General features: G+C 44.7%; 1 protein-coding gene across 1 annotated transcript in view; it reads right to left on the bottom strand.

Annotated features, from left to right (window-relative positions):
* Positions 1–991: 991 nt before the first annotated feature.
* The window catches only part of LOC119446667 (cactin), a 33,262-nt gene continuing 19,770 nt past the window's right edge, over positions 992–14,483 (bottom strand). Inside the window, exons 13-19 of the mRNA XM_037711160.2 lie at positions 14,201–14,388; positions 11,539–11,704; positions 9,582–9,749; positions 8,720–8,803; positions 7,711–7,761; positions 2,390–2,452; positions 992–1,234 (exon numbers count right to left, since the gene is read on the bottom strand). Of these exons, the coding sequence (XP_037567088.1) occupies positions 1,109–1,234; positions 2,390–2,452; positions 7,711–7,761; positions 8,720–8,803; positions 9,582–9,749; positions 11,539–11,704; positions 14,201–14,388 (846 nt within the window). The 3' untranslated portion in view covers positions 992–1,108. The remainder of the gene's footprint in view (positions 1,235–2,389; positions 2,453–7,710; positions 7,762–8,719; positions 8,804–9,581; positions 9,750–11,538; positions 11,705–14,200; positions 14,389–14,483) is intronic.

Genomic DNA, 14,483 nt, shown 5'->3' with positions numbered 1-14,483 from the left:
TCTTGCACGCCACGTCGAGGAGTGGTTGAGAACGTGTATTATGTACATGGCAGGGTAGAGAAGTGAGACTTCAATGAGGGTTCCCTAGGTGTCGCCACAATGCCCTCTGGACAACTGTAATTACGCGTGAGCCCCCACAAAAGCATTGCAAAAGCTGCAGTGTTTAACTCTGTACTCATGCGCAACAGCCCAGAGGGGATATAGAAAGAGGAGACAGAGAATATGTGAAGCCAACAGCGTGATGAAATGGGTGAATAACAGCCTCGCCCCTCTTCACTTGTAGCAGCTTGCATACACAGGAGGATTGCGAGAGAAGGGAAAGGCGCTGTCAGAAAGCATGTTTCGTCTGGGTTCTCTTCAATAAACGAAATGCCACTACTAGACATAGCAACAGTTGCAGACAAACTGTAAAAATTTTAATTGAAGGTAGTGTACGACACATTTATGCTATTTCTGAAAAATAAACGCCGTGAAAGTTTGTCCATGCAAACAACTGATGCAGGACGTGCAGATGCAAAACCGCATTAAAGCACCGCAGCGTCAAGAGGCCAATGTGCAAGCAGCCGTCCAGCAAATCACCACTTCAGCCACGATGCGATGCACTGTGTGAGGCAATGCCAGTGCTAACGTACTCGCAGGCTACGAACAATAGCGCACAACAATGCCTTGAGCAAACGCGTCTCACTGTGTGTACTACCTAGACAAACACAAGTGGTGCATGCAAGGTAACATTTAACATCACATCACGACTGTCGTATGCTGTAAACATGACCGCCAAATATCATCAATGAACACAAACAGCACAAAATGCTCTGCTTATATCAATTCCCACAGTACGTAGGATCTGCATAATTTTTAATTATCCTCTCCACCATGACCTCAGTTCCATGCGACTGCTATAAAAGCAGCATGTGACAGCCAATCCACTAACACCTATTCCTGCCTTGCGGCGCCTGAAAACACTACTCAATTTTAGTGACGAAGACAGCTCTTTACAGTAAAATACATTTTTGTGTTTATTACATGATCACTGAGAGACAGGCGAGTGTTCGTAATATATTTACACAATTTTATGGACAAAAGCAAATTATTCTGATGTGGTGGCCTATCATCGTCGATAACGATAACGCTTGAAGTGAAACCACAACTGAAATATGTTGTTGTGGAATTGGCAGCGAAATCCACGTTTGTATGAGTACTCCCATTCACGGTTAACAATCTTGAAGGCTATGTCCTGTAAAAGACAACAACAAACAGGCTGATTTAGATGGTGCCACAAAACATGGATGTCATGACCTTTATCAAGAGCAAACAGCAGATGTACACACAATTTCTTAACATGAAACAAGTAAAAAAGAAAATGATACAGAGAAAAGCACTAGTGAATAGTGCTGATCAAAAATGAAACAAGTATGTTATGATTTTATTGCCATTACTCTCCAGTGAAGTTTGCAGATTTGTATAGCACCCTCTTGTTAACATGAAAAACTACGCAATGCATCTAATTAAAACACTTGGCATCTATTTTCATAAACTTGACTGACACATCTGTTCAGATTGTGCATTTGGTATGTCTTAACTCGATGAAATTCTGCTTCAATCAAATGTCCAACAGTGTTCCATTATGGAGTTAACAGGAAATGGCAGTTATCTGTAGTTCTTCAGAGTGATATGCGGAATAAATACACTGGAGTCTCGATATGACCTTCACAGGAACCGGAAAATAAAATGCATCATCCAAGTATCGAATTGCTCCAAAAAGTATGAAAATAGGCCCACTCGGTGACAAACTCAATATCAAAGGTTCGTGTGGAGTTCAGTAATACTGCTCCGCATAAGCAGCATCACTCGACTCCAGCCGAACCACAACCAACGCACTTTTATTTAGCAACGTTAAAATAGCTCGTCAGTTTGCACAGAAATTTCTTCTTTTCAATGTCCATAAGAAAGTTTTGAAAGTTAAAAAGGAAGCTGCCATTCCCTCATTTAACTGAGCAGTGGTGCACCACCTGTTGGCGTGGCTGCACTGTCGCACCAGTGTTGTACCGCTGGCAGCACGCCGCATGCGTTTTTCCTCCAGTGTGCCTGGTGCTTAACACGTTTTTCGTGGGTCGTTGGAATGTTATTCAAGCTACTACATGGGAATATAGAGCTATGAGTTTTAGAAATGCCAATAAAAGCACACTCTGCAGTCTTATTATCCAATTCCAGGTGAAAATGCGATCGCAATAAACGCATGAAAATACATTGCTCCTACCGGGGAAAAAAAAAAAAAAGAAACGCATTATCCGAGAAATGTATTATCCAGAATTGTATCAACGAGATTCCACTGTATGCATTCTCATAGTGCATTGCAGCAGGCCACAGGTTAAAATAAGATTTGACTTGCCTCATATGGGGGTCCTGCATGGAACCGTAGAATGGAAAAGTCTTTGTTGCCTTCAATGGGAGTCTGAAATTAACAAAGCAAATGACACAGTTACGAAACCAGCCTACCAAAATGATAATCTGTGGCACTGATGATGGGTTGCTGATCTTGTACGGTGTGCACACTCAGTTGTGAAACTGACAGTACAGTGTGTAGCTCTTCTTGAAACAATGCTTGTTCTTATATGGACACTAAAAGAGGAATACAGCTGCACTTTGATACAGTAGAATCCCGCTGTTATGTTCCCGGGTTCTGTGTTTTCCTGGCCGTTACGTCATTTTCGGCCTGTCTTGGCATAGCTCCCATAGGATCTAGCTCCCATATCTATGTGTCACGAATATATACCTATAACGTAGGTAGTTTCATGTCAGACGTGACTTCACTATAATGAGGTTCTGCTGTATTAAGTTAAGCTCTGACAGTAAGCGCATTTGGCTGCGAGATTGAGCAGATTCACCGCCTGGTGGCCACTGGCTGAACCACGGATACAGTGTAAACCACTTATAACGTAAGTCACCGGGGTCGTGAATATCTGCACTATAAGTGGTACCGCACTATAACCAAAACGATTTTCAAGCCCTGCACGTATGCAAAACATGTAGACCAAGCAGCCGCGCGTATCCGAGAATCGAAGCATGCGACTGGGATGGGAGTTTTGCATCCGTTTCAATTTACGAACGTTGATAGGTTAATGTCCAAGTACCCAGGATCTTCGCATGAAGCAGACAAAGCAATAATTAAAAAAATGTCTCAGTTTCGCCCGAAAGGCGAAGCATCAATTGCGATAGCAAATTAGTATAGGGATAGTAGTTTTATCGGCTGCATAAACTAGACACATTCGCTTACTAACTGAATTAACAAGCGTGGTGTCAACACGCACAAGCAAACATGAATAGACTTGATGACCGCAGACAACCACTGTCAAAACGCGGGCGTGGGGAAATGCGGCCGCCGCAGCGAGCGAAGGTTCATGCAGTCTATCGCTTCAACAGAAACGCAAGCTCAGCGTATACAAAGGTCAGAGCCGTGTGGAGATCGCTTTCAACATACGGTGCGCGCGACAACACCGACAACCGGCACAGGCGCAAACGCATTTGTTGGCAGAGTAGAGCCCCCCTCCCCCTTCCCGCCCCTCCCTTTCGCGCTGCTTTCCCGCTTTGCTCCTTTCGCGTGGGAGATTGCGTCGCCAGTTCCCCTTGCGCCCGGTTGCAAGATACGCATTTGGTGCCGCAGCACAGCGTCGCCCCCCTAGCTTCCTCCCTCCCTCCCATACCCCCACGGCCTTTCGCGCGATGGAAGTCGCGTTTGCTCTCCACTGTGCATTCGCTCTCCATGAAGGCGCGCATCGCCACGCGCTTTCACTCGCACATAGGGCGTGGCGATGATTTTATTGCCCTTGGACTCATGCTCCACGTCTCAGCTCCTCCTCCGCATTGCCCTCGTTGATCTCCTCTCCCATCGGTGGGCGCACCTCGTTGAGAAGCGTGCTCACTACCGCCCTTGTCGGCAAGATTTTCCCGTGGAAGCCGCATTATAACCGGTATTTCGTCTCACGCGGCTGCACTGTAAGCGGTATGCGTATACATGGAGTGCTATGGGAAAATTAACAGGAGTCTGAAAAGACAATAATATATCCGGTCCTGCACTGTAAGTGGTTACGTTATAAGTGGTCTATACTGTAGTAGGAACGACGGACATCGTCTGCTAGGCACTACATGTTTACATGTGTGTGTAAGACGTGAATATCTTTAGGGCCGCTTCTTCTGTGGCTGTAGCACAGTCATAAATGCTGGTCTGCATTTTTTGAGTGTACAAAAGCATTTAGGGTTGGGTTGTCGTCCTTGCGTTGTAGTAAGATCAGCAAATGCCCGTGTCGAGCGTGCAAAGTGTTATTGTTGCACCCTCCGCTCGCCACAATCATATCAATTTTATTATCACTTCATGCTTTAATGACATCACAACAAGCATGCTTACCTCACTTTAGTGACTTGTCACAATGTGTTGAGAACTCCACAATCTCTGTGACACAGTCGAACCCACTTATAACGATACCGGTTTTAACAATATATCAGTTATAACAATGAGAAGCTGCTGCACCATCAACTTGGGTACGTTTTCTATGGTGAAATAGCCTGCTTACTACAATGCCCCAAGGCCGCATTATCGGTTATAACGATGAAGTCTGGCCACTGGATGTCCGTGCCAAAAGGTAATGGAATGCGAAATCTTTGAAAAGAAAAAAAGAAATTCGAGCTGCCGCACACCGCTGCGCTGTTTTACAGCCTTCTCCACATCACCAGCTTCACGTTCCTCTCTCCCGTCGCCCTTCCACCCCTCCGAAAGCGAATGGTTTGCGCCCATAGCTCTATGCTGCACCACCCTCCGAAATACGGATGGACCGCGCCAACCCTGCTGATAGCCTGATAGCGCTGCTCTGAGATTACGCGCTGGCCCCTCATTCCGCGCAGTTCTGCCAACGGTTTAAGGCACTCGGGCTCGTCTTTGTTGGTTGCGTCAAAGACGTTCCTGGCCACGTGGTTTCTTGGCCTCACTTGACTCGCCGCCGGAATGGAAGACAGCTGATTCGCCCACTGATCATCGGCAATGCACGACGTTGCCGGAGAAAAGAACGTGCACTGCTATAGATTTGGAAATGAAATGCTTTTAACCGATGAGATGATCGTCGCGAACGTGCCCGCATCGGAAAGCGACGATGGCAGTGATGACGCAGTAGGGCAGGCTGCCTCAACATTGTCCTCGCAGGAGGCCCTGCAGATCATTCAGTCCCTCTGGGGCTTCGTTTTCATGAGGGACCTTCCGCTGCACTACGTGGAGCACCAGGATGCCTTGGAGAACGCTGTCGGCAAGCTTCGCGTAAAGAAAGCAAAGCTGATGGACATTTGGGTTTTCTCGTGCAAGCCAGCGAGAAGTACGTGGCGAGATGCTTGTGGCGATCTTGCCCCAGCGTTTCTTCTGGACTTCTCAAGCTGAGCGGCTGCCACGGCAACCTTCTCGCATTTTTTAAAAGGCCCCTTTCGAGGCCACTAAAGTGATGCCTCGGCGGAGCTCGCATGTCACTTGCCGCCCGTGACTTTGCTTTGCAGTTATTATAGCAGTGCCATTCTTGGAACGCTTACAGCTGCTGCGGTTTTCACGTGCGATCGGAGTGTGGGGGAAGCAGAGTTGGACAGTTAAACGAGTCAACACAATCAGCAGCTGGATGGAGGAAGGTGGTGGGAAGGGGCACTGGCCTCCCCGCCATTATAGTTTTCTCATAACAGCTATGCCATCCCTATATTTTGATTTTTTTTACATGGAACTTGGTATAACAATTATCTGTTAAAACAATGGAATTTTCGTGGCACTTGAATATTGTTATAAGTGGGTTCAACTGTACTACCACGAAATGTGAACGGGGGTTGGGGTGGTGTGACCATCACTCAGTGGTAGAAAAAGGAATCGTAAGCATGCATTCATATCATATCGCGTCATACACTTCATATTACGATAACTGCATTATGATAATTGCGATAACTGGATGATTTTTGCTTAGTGGTTACGCGAGCAAAGGTGTTCTTTTAGTATGTGGTTCTCGTGCCACTACGACGAATTAATTTTGCCTCACAATTATATTGTGGGCTTTTGTACTTTGATTTGTTGCTAGAAAAGGGAAGTTGAAATAGGGTATTATACGAACATCATCTGTGACACGACAATCTCTAGACGGAGGACATCATAGCAATGAGTCGAAGGGCAGCTATTTTAATTTCTTTTTGCTCTTCACTGTGGCGTTGTTAGTCTGATGCAAGACAGTGGCCACTGTTACCTGAAATAAAACTACATAATGATTTTAAATCCTCAAATATTTACAACTTTGTCGCATCGCTGTTGTGCGCATAACCGTGCAATGATGATAAAAAAAACCTCGTATAATAGTATGAAGCAGCCTGATGATCCTACTAACGTACTATCACTCACAGTGGCCTAGCTTACCTAAGTGAACTCATTAACTGTTTGCAATTCACAGCGAATAAAATAAAAGTAATAAAAAAGGAGATGTAGAGTGCGCATTAACTTGATACTTTATCTTCGTTGTACAGGAACACAGACTTCTTTAAATCAGTGCAAGATTTGCAGAGAATGCGGTATTAATTAACTGGCACTATTGCGGTGTTACCATATTTATTAGAGTATAAGGCGAGGTTTTTTTTCCCAGAATCTTTAGCCTCGAAGTCACCACCCACCATGGTTGCTCAGTGGCTATGGTGTTGGGCTGCTGAGCACGAGGTCGCGGGATCGAATCCCAGCCACGGCGGCCGCATTTCAATAACGGCGAAATGCGAAAACACCCGTTTACTTAGATTTAGGTGCAAGTTAAAGACCTGGTCGAAGCCTGGTCCAAATTTCCGGAGTCCCCCACTACGGCGTGCCTCATAATCAGATCGTGGTTTTGGAATGTAAAACCCCATAATTAAATTTTTTAATTTAGCCTCGAAGTCACCCCCCGCCATATACCCAAATTTCGCCTTTAGGTGTGGCTTCACGGCAGCGCGAATTTTGTCATTTAGTGTGGCTTCACGGCATCGCACGCCGTAGGGTGGCTTTACGGCAGCACGTGCCGTGATGCCGTGAAGCAACACTATGAGGCAACATTTTTTTCCTTGGGTCCTCAACCTGGCACCCTCGCCATATAATCATGACCACCTTATAATCGAATAAATATGGTAATTAACATAAAACACCAGGCAAGCCAGAAAAAGAGACAATAACGAAAGACGGGTGGCGATGCCGCCCCTAAGTTCCAGCACCAGCTAGCTCATAGTGATGTCATAGATTTTCACAGCATCTGCTTGAATGCGGTTAAAAAAAGAAAGACTACAACACATTCTGAAAGAACCCAGGACTGAAAAAGTTTCAAGAAATGCTTTAGCACCAAACTGGTCTGAACACGTGGAAATAGTTTGAAATCTACGACAGTGTGCTGACGTATTGGCGTGAAACTCAGGAAAGAGACCTTGGCCTTGACTTTCTCCACTAGTAATCAATCCTTTCCCGCCAAATGAGTGAAAATTGTTTTTAAATAATATTTTACTAGTCTTAACAAATTTGGTGCTGCTCTTTAGGGCTCATTAAATGTTTTCAATGCCTTGCAAAGCTATGATTGCAGCTACGCTATCAGGACAGCCTTATTTAGTACACATCAAGTTCTTGGTCTACCCCCGTGTGCCAGCCAGAGTTCATATTACAAATTCGTTTAGTACTATACCAAGGAGAGCACTTACCAAAAAGTATTCCGGTGTCTGGTTCTTGTCTATCAAGTCAGGGTAGAAAATCTGTAAAAGAAGGCAGCAAAAATATCTAGTGAGTAATAGAAATTCTGACCAATGGGTGGGTGAATACATACTGATTACATAGCAAAACAATTGGCAAGAGCCACAGCACAGACAAGGCACTGCCAGTGTTGTACAGTAGAATTTCAGCAATTTGAGATGCAGGAGTTGCAACAGTTTCTTGTGAAAAAAATAATGAAGTTGCAGGTATTTATTACAGGCTTCCAAGGCTCTTGAAAGGCATTTTCAAGGTTTAAACTTTAAAGCAGCACTATTCTCAACGGAATTAAAACAACAAACGATAAGTAATCAATAAGCTAACCAAACTTTTTTTTGTACAAAAATGAAAACGGCAAAGAAGAAATCCTTAGCAAGCAAATAACCATAAAACACTACAAAGCTGCCAACCATATCGGACTGGCCTGACCTTTGGGTTGCACAAACTTTGCGGCAAGATTAACAATGCTTAGGAGGCATACCTGAAAATTTTCAAGAATTTTTAAAAACCACCTCATAAAATTGAAATGTATTCATGCTATTCAAGGGTTCCAAAAGGGTTTCGAAGACCATTGCGAACCTTGAGGATTAAGTCTGAGTGAAAATGTTTTATACGCAAGGGGGCAGCATTCAGGATGATGCAATAAGCAGGCTTCGATTCTAAGCATCCTTTATTTTTTTCTGACAGTCCTATTTCAGAAGAAAAGAAAGATGAACTTACTGAATGTAAATTCTGATTAAATTCTAGGTGCCATACCAACTTTGAGGGTCTCACATTTGCTGAAAAATGGGCGCTTACTTTCAAGATCATGTGCTTTTTGTTACATGTTCTATGCTGTTAGTTTTTGCATTACTTTTCAGATATCCTGTTGCTTGAAAACAATGGTGCAAAATTTTCGCATATTAGTACTATACACATACCCAGATTTATCTGATACAACCAGAAAATGACACGCAGCCTTACATTGAACTTGTAGCCCTGGACAATCTTTGGAGGCGGGTTGTCCATGTCATAGTGAGTCTGGTTGTACTTGTTCCACTCGAAGCCCTGGCAGCGACAATGTAAAAACACACTGACATTATTGGCACTGCCTCAAAAACATAAGGCAACCGTGAAGCCAAAAATAATGCATACAAGGGCTCTTGGTTCTCCAGCAAGCAGCACTTTTAGCAAGCAAAGTAACATTTGATGACTAACTGTCAGAGAGACACAAATTCTATTGGTCCACGGCTCATGACAACCTACATGTTAGGGCTACATTATGCAGGTTTCGGAGCTGAGTGTTAGTTGTGGTGTTAAGAACAGTTCGGTAGTTCACACCACTTAAGTAATGCAGACCCTAAGGACACCTTTGCGCGTCATTAGAATTGCATTTCTTTTCGTTGTTGTTGTACAACTGCATCCAGGAGTGTGATAATTATACCACAGAAGGAGCTTCCTTTGCACTCGTGGTTTGCCTTGAAGCAGAGCAGATACCAAAATTTTAATGTTTTCGTTTTTATACTAGTACGTCTTTGTAGTTACCAAATACCACACCATCGTGTGGTATTTATACTGCTTTAAGCTTTGGACATCGTCAAATCTGGTGCAGTCAACAGCAACATGATTTTTCAACGTAGTTACAGAAAAGCTATGAGGCACGTAAAATGCCTGGAATGACATGTGCTGGATTTACATGAACGCTTCTAGATTACTCTATACGTTGCCTTCTGCATGGGCTGTGTGATGCCTGCAACGCACTGCTATGCAGCAGACGATGGAGAGGTGTCACACTTGAGATGGCCTCTCACATAGGCTGAGTGACAAAGGCTGGTAGCATACACACCGTGTGAACACGGTTGAAGTAACGGGGCTTGCGTGGCCGGTACTTGTCTGACCAGAGGTACGTCTTGTCCTGGAGGGGCGACTCCACGCTGAATGAAGCCTCATCCGTATTCATGCCTCGCCGGGCCTCTTGCTCGAACGCTTGCTCGGCCTCTGTCCCACCTAAATTCTGCACAGACAGAAGGAGCGTTGGTGTCACAATGTGGTCCTGCCACTTGCCACAGACATGTAAGCTCAGCACATAATTCTCCAGGCACCTCCACACACACACACACACACACAACACACGTGCATGCATGCACATCTACAACCGTGCATGCATGCACGGCTGTATCTCACATAATAAATGCAAAGATGATAAGTTGCTTCCACAGAAAGCTTGAATGGTGTAAGAGCTAATTTACATCAACCCAACACACCCGTTACATTAGTGTTGCACTGGTTACATGCATTACATGATGGTAGGTCACATAATGTGTAAAGCAGACAACTGGTACTTTATTGCTGGCTACGAGGTGTGGATTCGACTGGTGGGAAGTGTAGAGGTGTGCTGCGTGGCATATGACTCTCTTGGCTTTTGTCAGGGAGCTACAGCATCAGTTATAGATACCACTCCTGGTACCAAACTCTCTCTTCAATGCTATACCCCCATTCATTTATCCCCTCAAGACAGCAGGCAAGAGCACTACCCTCTCAAAATAAAATTAGGTTAGGAAATTTGCAGGCATAGGGTGGAGTCATCTGATGCAAGAGAGAGAAATTGGATACTGCTGGGAGAGCCCTATTTTAGAATAGCGCGATGATGACCATGCAATCTCAGGAATGTCTTTTAAGCATAAAAAACGCAGGCAAATGTTGTTAGTCTTGAAGAAAGCTAATGTCAATTGTTTCCACATTTCTTTTCCAACTGTCACAGTATACCACTTTTCAGACACTACACTTTGCTGTTTTAGTATATTTTGCGTTTCTCTGTTCGTGTGTTCACTTACATTTGTAATAATCAATATTTCACCTATGTGTATTTCTCTTATGTACATGCTGTATTGCCCCCCTTACACAATGTCCCACGAGGGCGCTGTAAGGTACTCATAAATAAATAAATAAATAAATAAATAAATAAATAAATAAATAAATAAATAAATGTGTCTCGCTTTTGCTTGCAGCAAATATGTGTTGAGGGGCCTACTGTTAAAGGATGCTGTTCAGAACTGCATCTATACATTCTTGTTACTGCAACACAGTTAAACTTCATTATTAGTGAAATTGCATCTAACAGAAATACACCTTCGTTTTATGCAGTATTCGATACAAGTGAAAATATCAGTGAAAAAAAAAAAAAAATTCCTAATTGCTCAACTAGGTCTATGGAGAAAAAACACAAGCATGATGCCTCTAAAAAGCTAGCAAAGGATCTCCTGTTAATTCTGATGGCTCGTTAGCAGCTTGCCTTGCTGATACATGGCACATGAACTGTGCTAAATTACAAATTCACTTCATACCTTCATTAATATGAAGCTGTAAATTCGGTGTAATCATACAGGATTGGCACATCAGCAAGCTGGCTACGGACTAGACAAGCCAAGCCACTAGCCAGTCTGTGCATGTTCATTCAAAATGTACCATTTCAAGTTGCTCTTGGTGAGAATTTGACTTCCTCTGCTATCAGAATTCATATTATGAGCTTTGAGCAAACAAATATATTTTCTTTGCTGTAACCAATATTGTCTGGCGTCTAGCATTTACGGTTTCATTATAGCAGTAGAATATTCACTGAAATAAAGCATGAGCAAGTAAGTTTTAGAATTAGTTCATTAATCCAATAATTTTTTATGGTACCAGTGTTCATTCTATTGAGGTTCGAGCATACTCCCTATACACTTATACTTGGTTCCACATCATTCATTTCATTTAGTTGAAGTGTCTCTCGATGCATGCATAGTTGGGAACCACCCATTTACCTGGATACGCCCAGTGCCCAGCAGCTGTTGTCGGGAAAACTCCAGGCGCTGCTCATCCTCGTCACCATCGATAAACAGTGTGCCTGGTTCGACCTCATCAGGTAGCATCAGCCGAGGACTGTAGCCTCCTGCCCGATACTCTTCTTCACATTTGACCAGCGGATCCCTGCATAGAGATGGGCCCTTTTGAAACATGGTTGTGTCTATATCTGTCACTATGTCCACTATGAATGGAATTACTTCCAGTAACCCAGTGTGACTCCCGGCTGTGGTAAAAAGGCAATGCAGATGGAGATCCTATAAAGTCGTGGCAGATTATTACGCAACACTCAGATACCACATTGACCACACAAAAAGAAGTTTCAAATGCTGAGCAAAGTAAACGTTTAGGCTAGTTACTGGGCCATCCTGCGCCAGTTCTGCGCAAAATGAAACATGGAGCACTTACTGTGCAAAACGTAACATGGACGGCAACGGAGAACAATGCAGACAGCACTGACTTGCACCTGATTTTGTTATTTGTAGAAAGAACGCTCATATATAAATGTGCAATGAAAACACCAAAAAACAAAATAAGAATAGAATAAAACGCACGGATAGAAAACTGTCACCAAACCACACTATGATTTTTCTTTGTCAATCAAAGGCACATGCAGTGTTCAAATACAGCTCAACCTTGATATAATGAACACAAATACAATCCAACTTCGATTGAATGACATCCGTAATGTAAAGAACTATTTTCATTTCCGATCCTAGTTCTATTGAAATCATGCATTTCTTTTTTCATGGTTTAATGAAGTAATTTGGTGACAATGTTTTGATTGCACAGGCAACACGCTGTATCTCAGAGATAATTGGTGGCAAATGCAAAGTACAGTGTACTATCTGTGAATACTTTTGTTTTAACGCGATAGCATTAAGGGCCCCGTGTTGCAGAAAATCCGGCGTTGGCGTCGGTGTGGATGTCAGCGTCCGTGGCGGAAAAAATCATCCGCAACCACTGCATCTGCAAGGTGTTAGCGCAGGAGAAAATCATTCCGAACCAACCCGACCGCGCAGGCCCTTCGTTGTGGTGCCAGGTGTTCATGAACAAAAATTGAATTTCTCAGTGAAATCTGTCAGAAAAATGGTAAAGTACAACTTAAGCACAACCTACAGACATGGTGGCGTCGGACAGTTATTTCATTGTACGAGAAAACATAATTCTGTTACGAGAAAACTCAAACACAAACCTCTTTTGCCAGCATTTTTACCATAAAAACACCGGCTCACTCTGGTAGCCTACTTGCGAAAATCATATCCAGATGGCGGTGGCATCCTCGGCAGGTCAAATTGGGATTTGCCCTGCCAAATACAGTATAGACCACTTATAACGTAACCACTTATAGTGCAGGACCGGATATTGTGCGGTCTTTTCAGACTCCCGTTAATTTTCCCCTAGCACTCCATGTATACACATATCGCTTATAGTGCAGTTGCGGGAAACGAAATACCGGTTACAGTGCGGCTGCCTGGGAGTACGGAAATCAGCGGAGACGGCGAACGCTCCCCTCGAACGAGCGCCCCAAGAAGTGCTCGAGGAAGAAAGAGAGACAAAGAGGAGGAGAAGGGCACGTGGTGCGAACGAACAGCCAGTGAGGCTGAAACCAAAATCTTGAGTGCGAGTCATGAAATATCACGGCGCGCATAGCGAGCGAGCGCCACGTAACTGCCAACGCCAGCCAACACTCGCTTCACGATAACGGCAGCAAACGAAACTTCAGGGAGTGGGCGGCGCCGGCACATTACGGCGAAGGGGGCACGCGGAGACCGTGGAATCTGAGGGAGGAGGGCGGCAGGGAAGCGGATTTCGCCTCGGCAACTCCGCCACTTCGAAGGCTCCCCTCGCCCTCCCTTGTCGCTCCCTCACTTTCGACTGTCACCGTGCGCGCCCGCCGCCGTTGTGCAGGCGCCGCAGCTCCAGCCGGCCCGGCGCCAGCTCTACGAAGTTTCGTTTTCTGCCGTTATCGGGAAGCGGGCGTTTGCCGGTGTGGGCAGTTTCGTTGGCCGGCCTGGGACAGCGCCGCTGCTTCCCTCTGCGCCGTAGCCGCCGCGTGCAAGGTCAACACGTGACTAGAAAGTAGAGGAAGCATAAAGGAGAAAGAAGGCTTCACTGCCATGTTCTACACGTAGCTACGGTAACGTGGCTGAGGCAATGCAGAATTGGCGACCTTGCCATTTGAGAGAGGGTGAAATTTCCGCCGCATTTTTTTCTTCTTCTTTTTTTTTGTTTCGTCCGCGCGCGACTGTTGAGGGGTCTCTCCTAAGCTTTTACTCCTATGGCGGTGCCAGACCAATGCCGGTCGGAGGCGCTGCCGCGTGATTTCATTCGAATTAACGAGATTCGACTGTAAATTGAATGTATGGTATGCCTGCAGTGCATTATTCTTTTAATAAAGCGCTTAGCTTTCCAGAAACATTCAGGTATTCGCTTACAGTGACAATCATCATCGATGTTTTCTGCCCACTTTCTTTTCGCTGCCTCTTTTAATTCAATGTGCTGAATAATTTGATCAATTCCGTCGATCCTATCAAGGTCGAATTAACGGAAGTTGACTGTACAAAACAGGCAAATTTCAGGCTTTCCCATGTTGTTGAAAGGTCAGTGCAAATGCCTTACTCGGGTACAGGTTCCTCTGCAGGCTGCTCTTCCTCGGAATCCCCAGCATCTTCATGCTCCTCCTCCTTCACCGATGTGCTGCTCTCCTGCGTAGACGTGCTGGGCTGTGGCTCAGCAGCAGACTCCGACTTGCCTTCCTCTGGCTCGGCCTTGACACACGGGAAGAGTGGCTCACTTTCCACTCCTTGCTGCAAACACAAATTTCACATGATTATCTCAAATCTCACAACACCCAGCCCACACTGGGCATGAACGAAACCTCTACATGCTGCCGTTCCTTACT

Source organism: Dermacentor silvarum, chromosome 3 (assembly GCF_013339745.2).
Source record: "Dermacentor silvarum isolate Dsil-2018 chromosome 3, BIME_Dsil_1.4, whole genome shotgun sequence".
In the NCBI taxonomy this organism is placed as follows: Eukaryota; Metazoa; Arthropoda; class Arachnida; order Ixodida; family Ixodidae; genus Dermacentor; species Dermacentor silvarum.
Note: the sequence above shows the minus strand (reverse complement) of the source record. Positions and strands in the feature narration are given on the sequence as shown.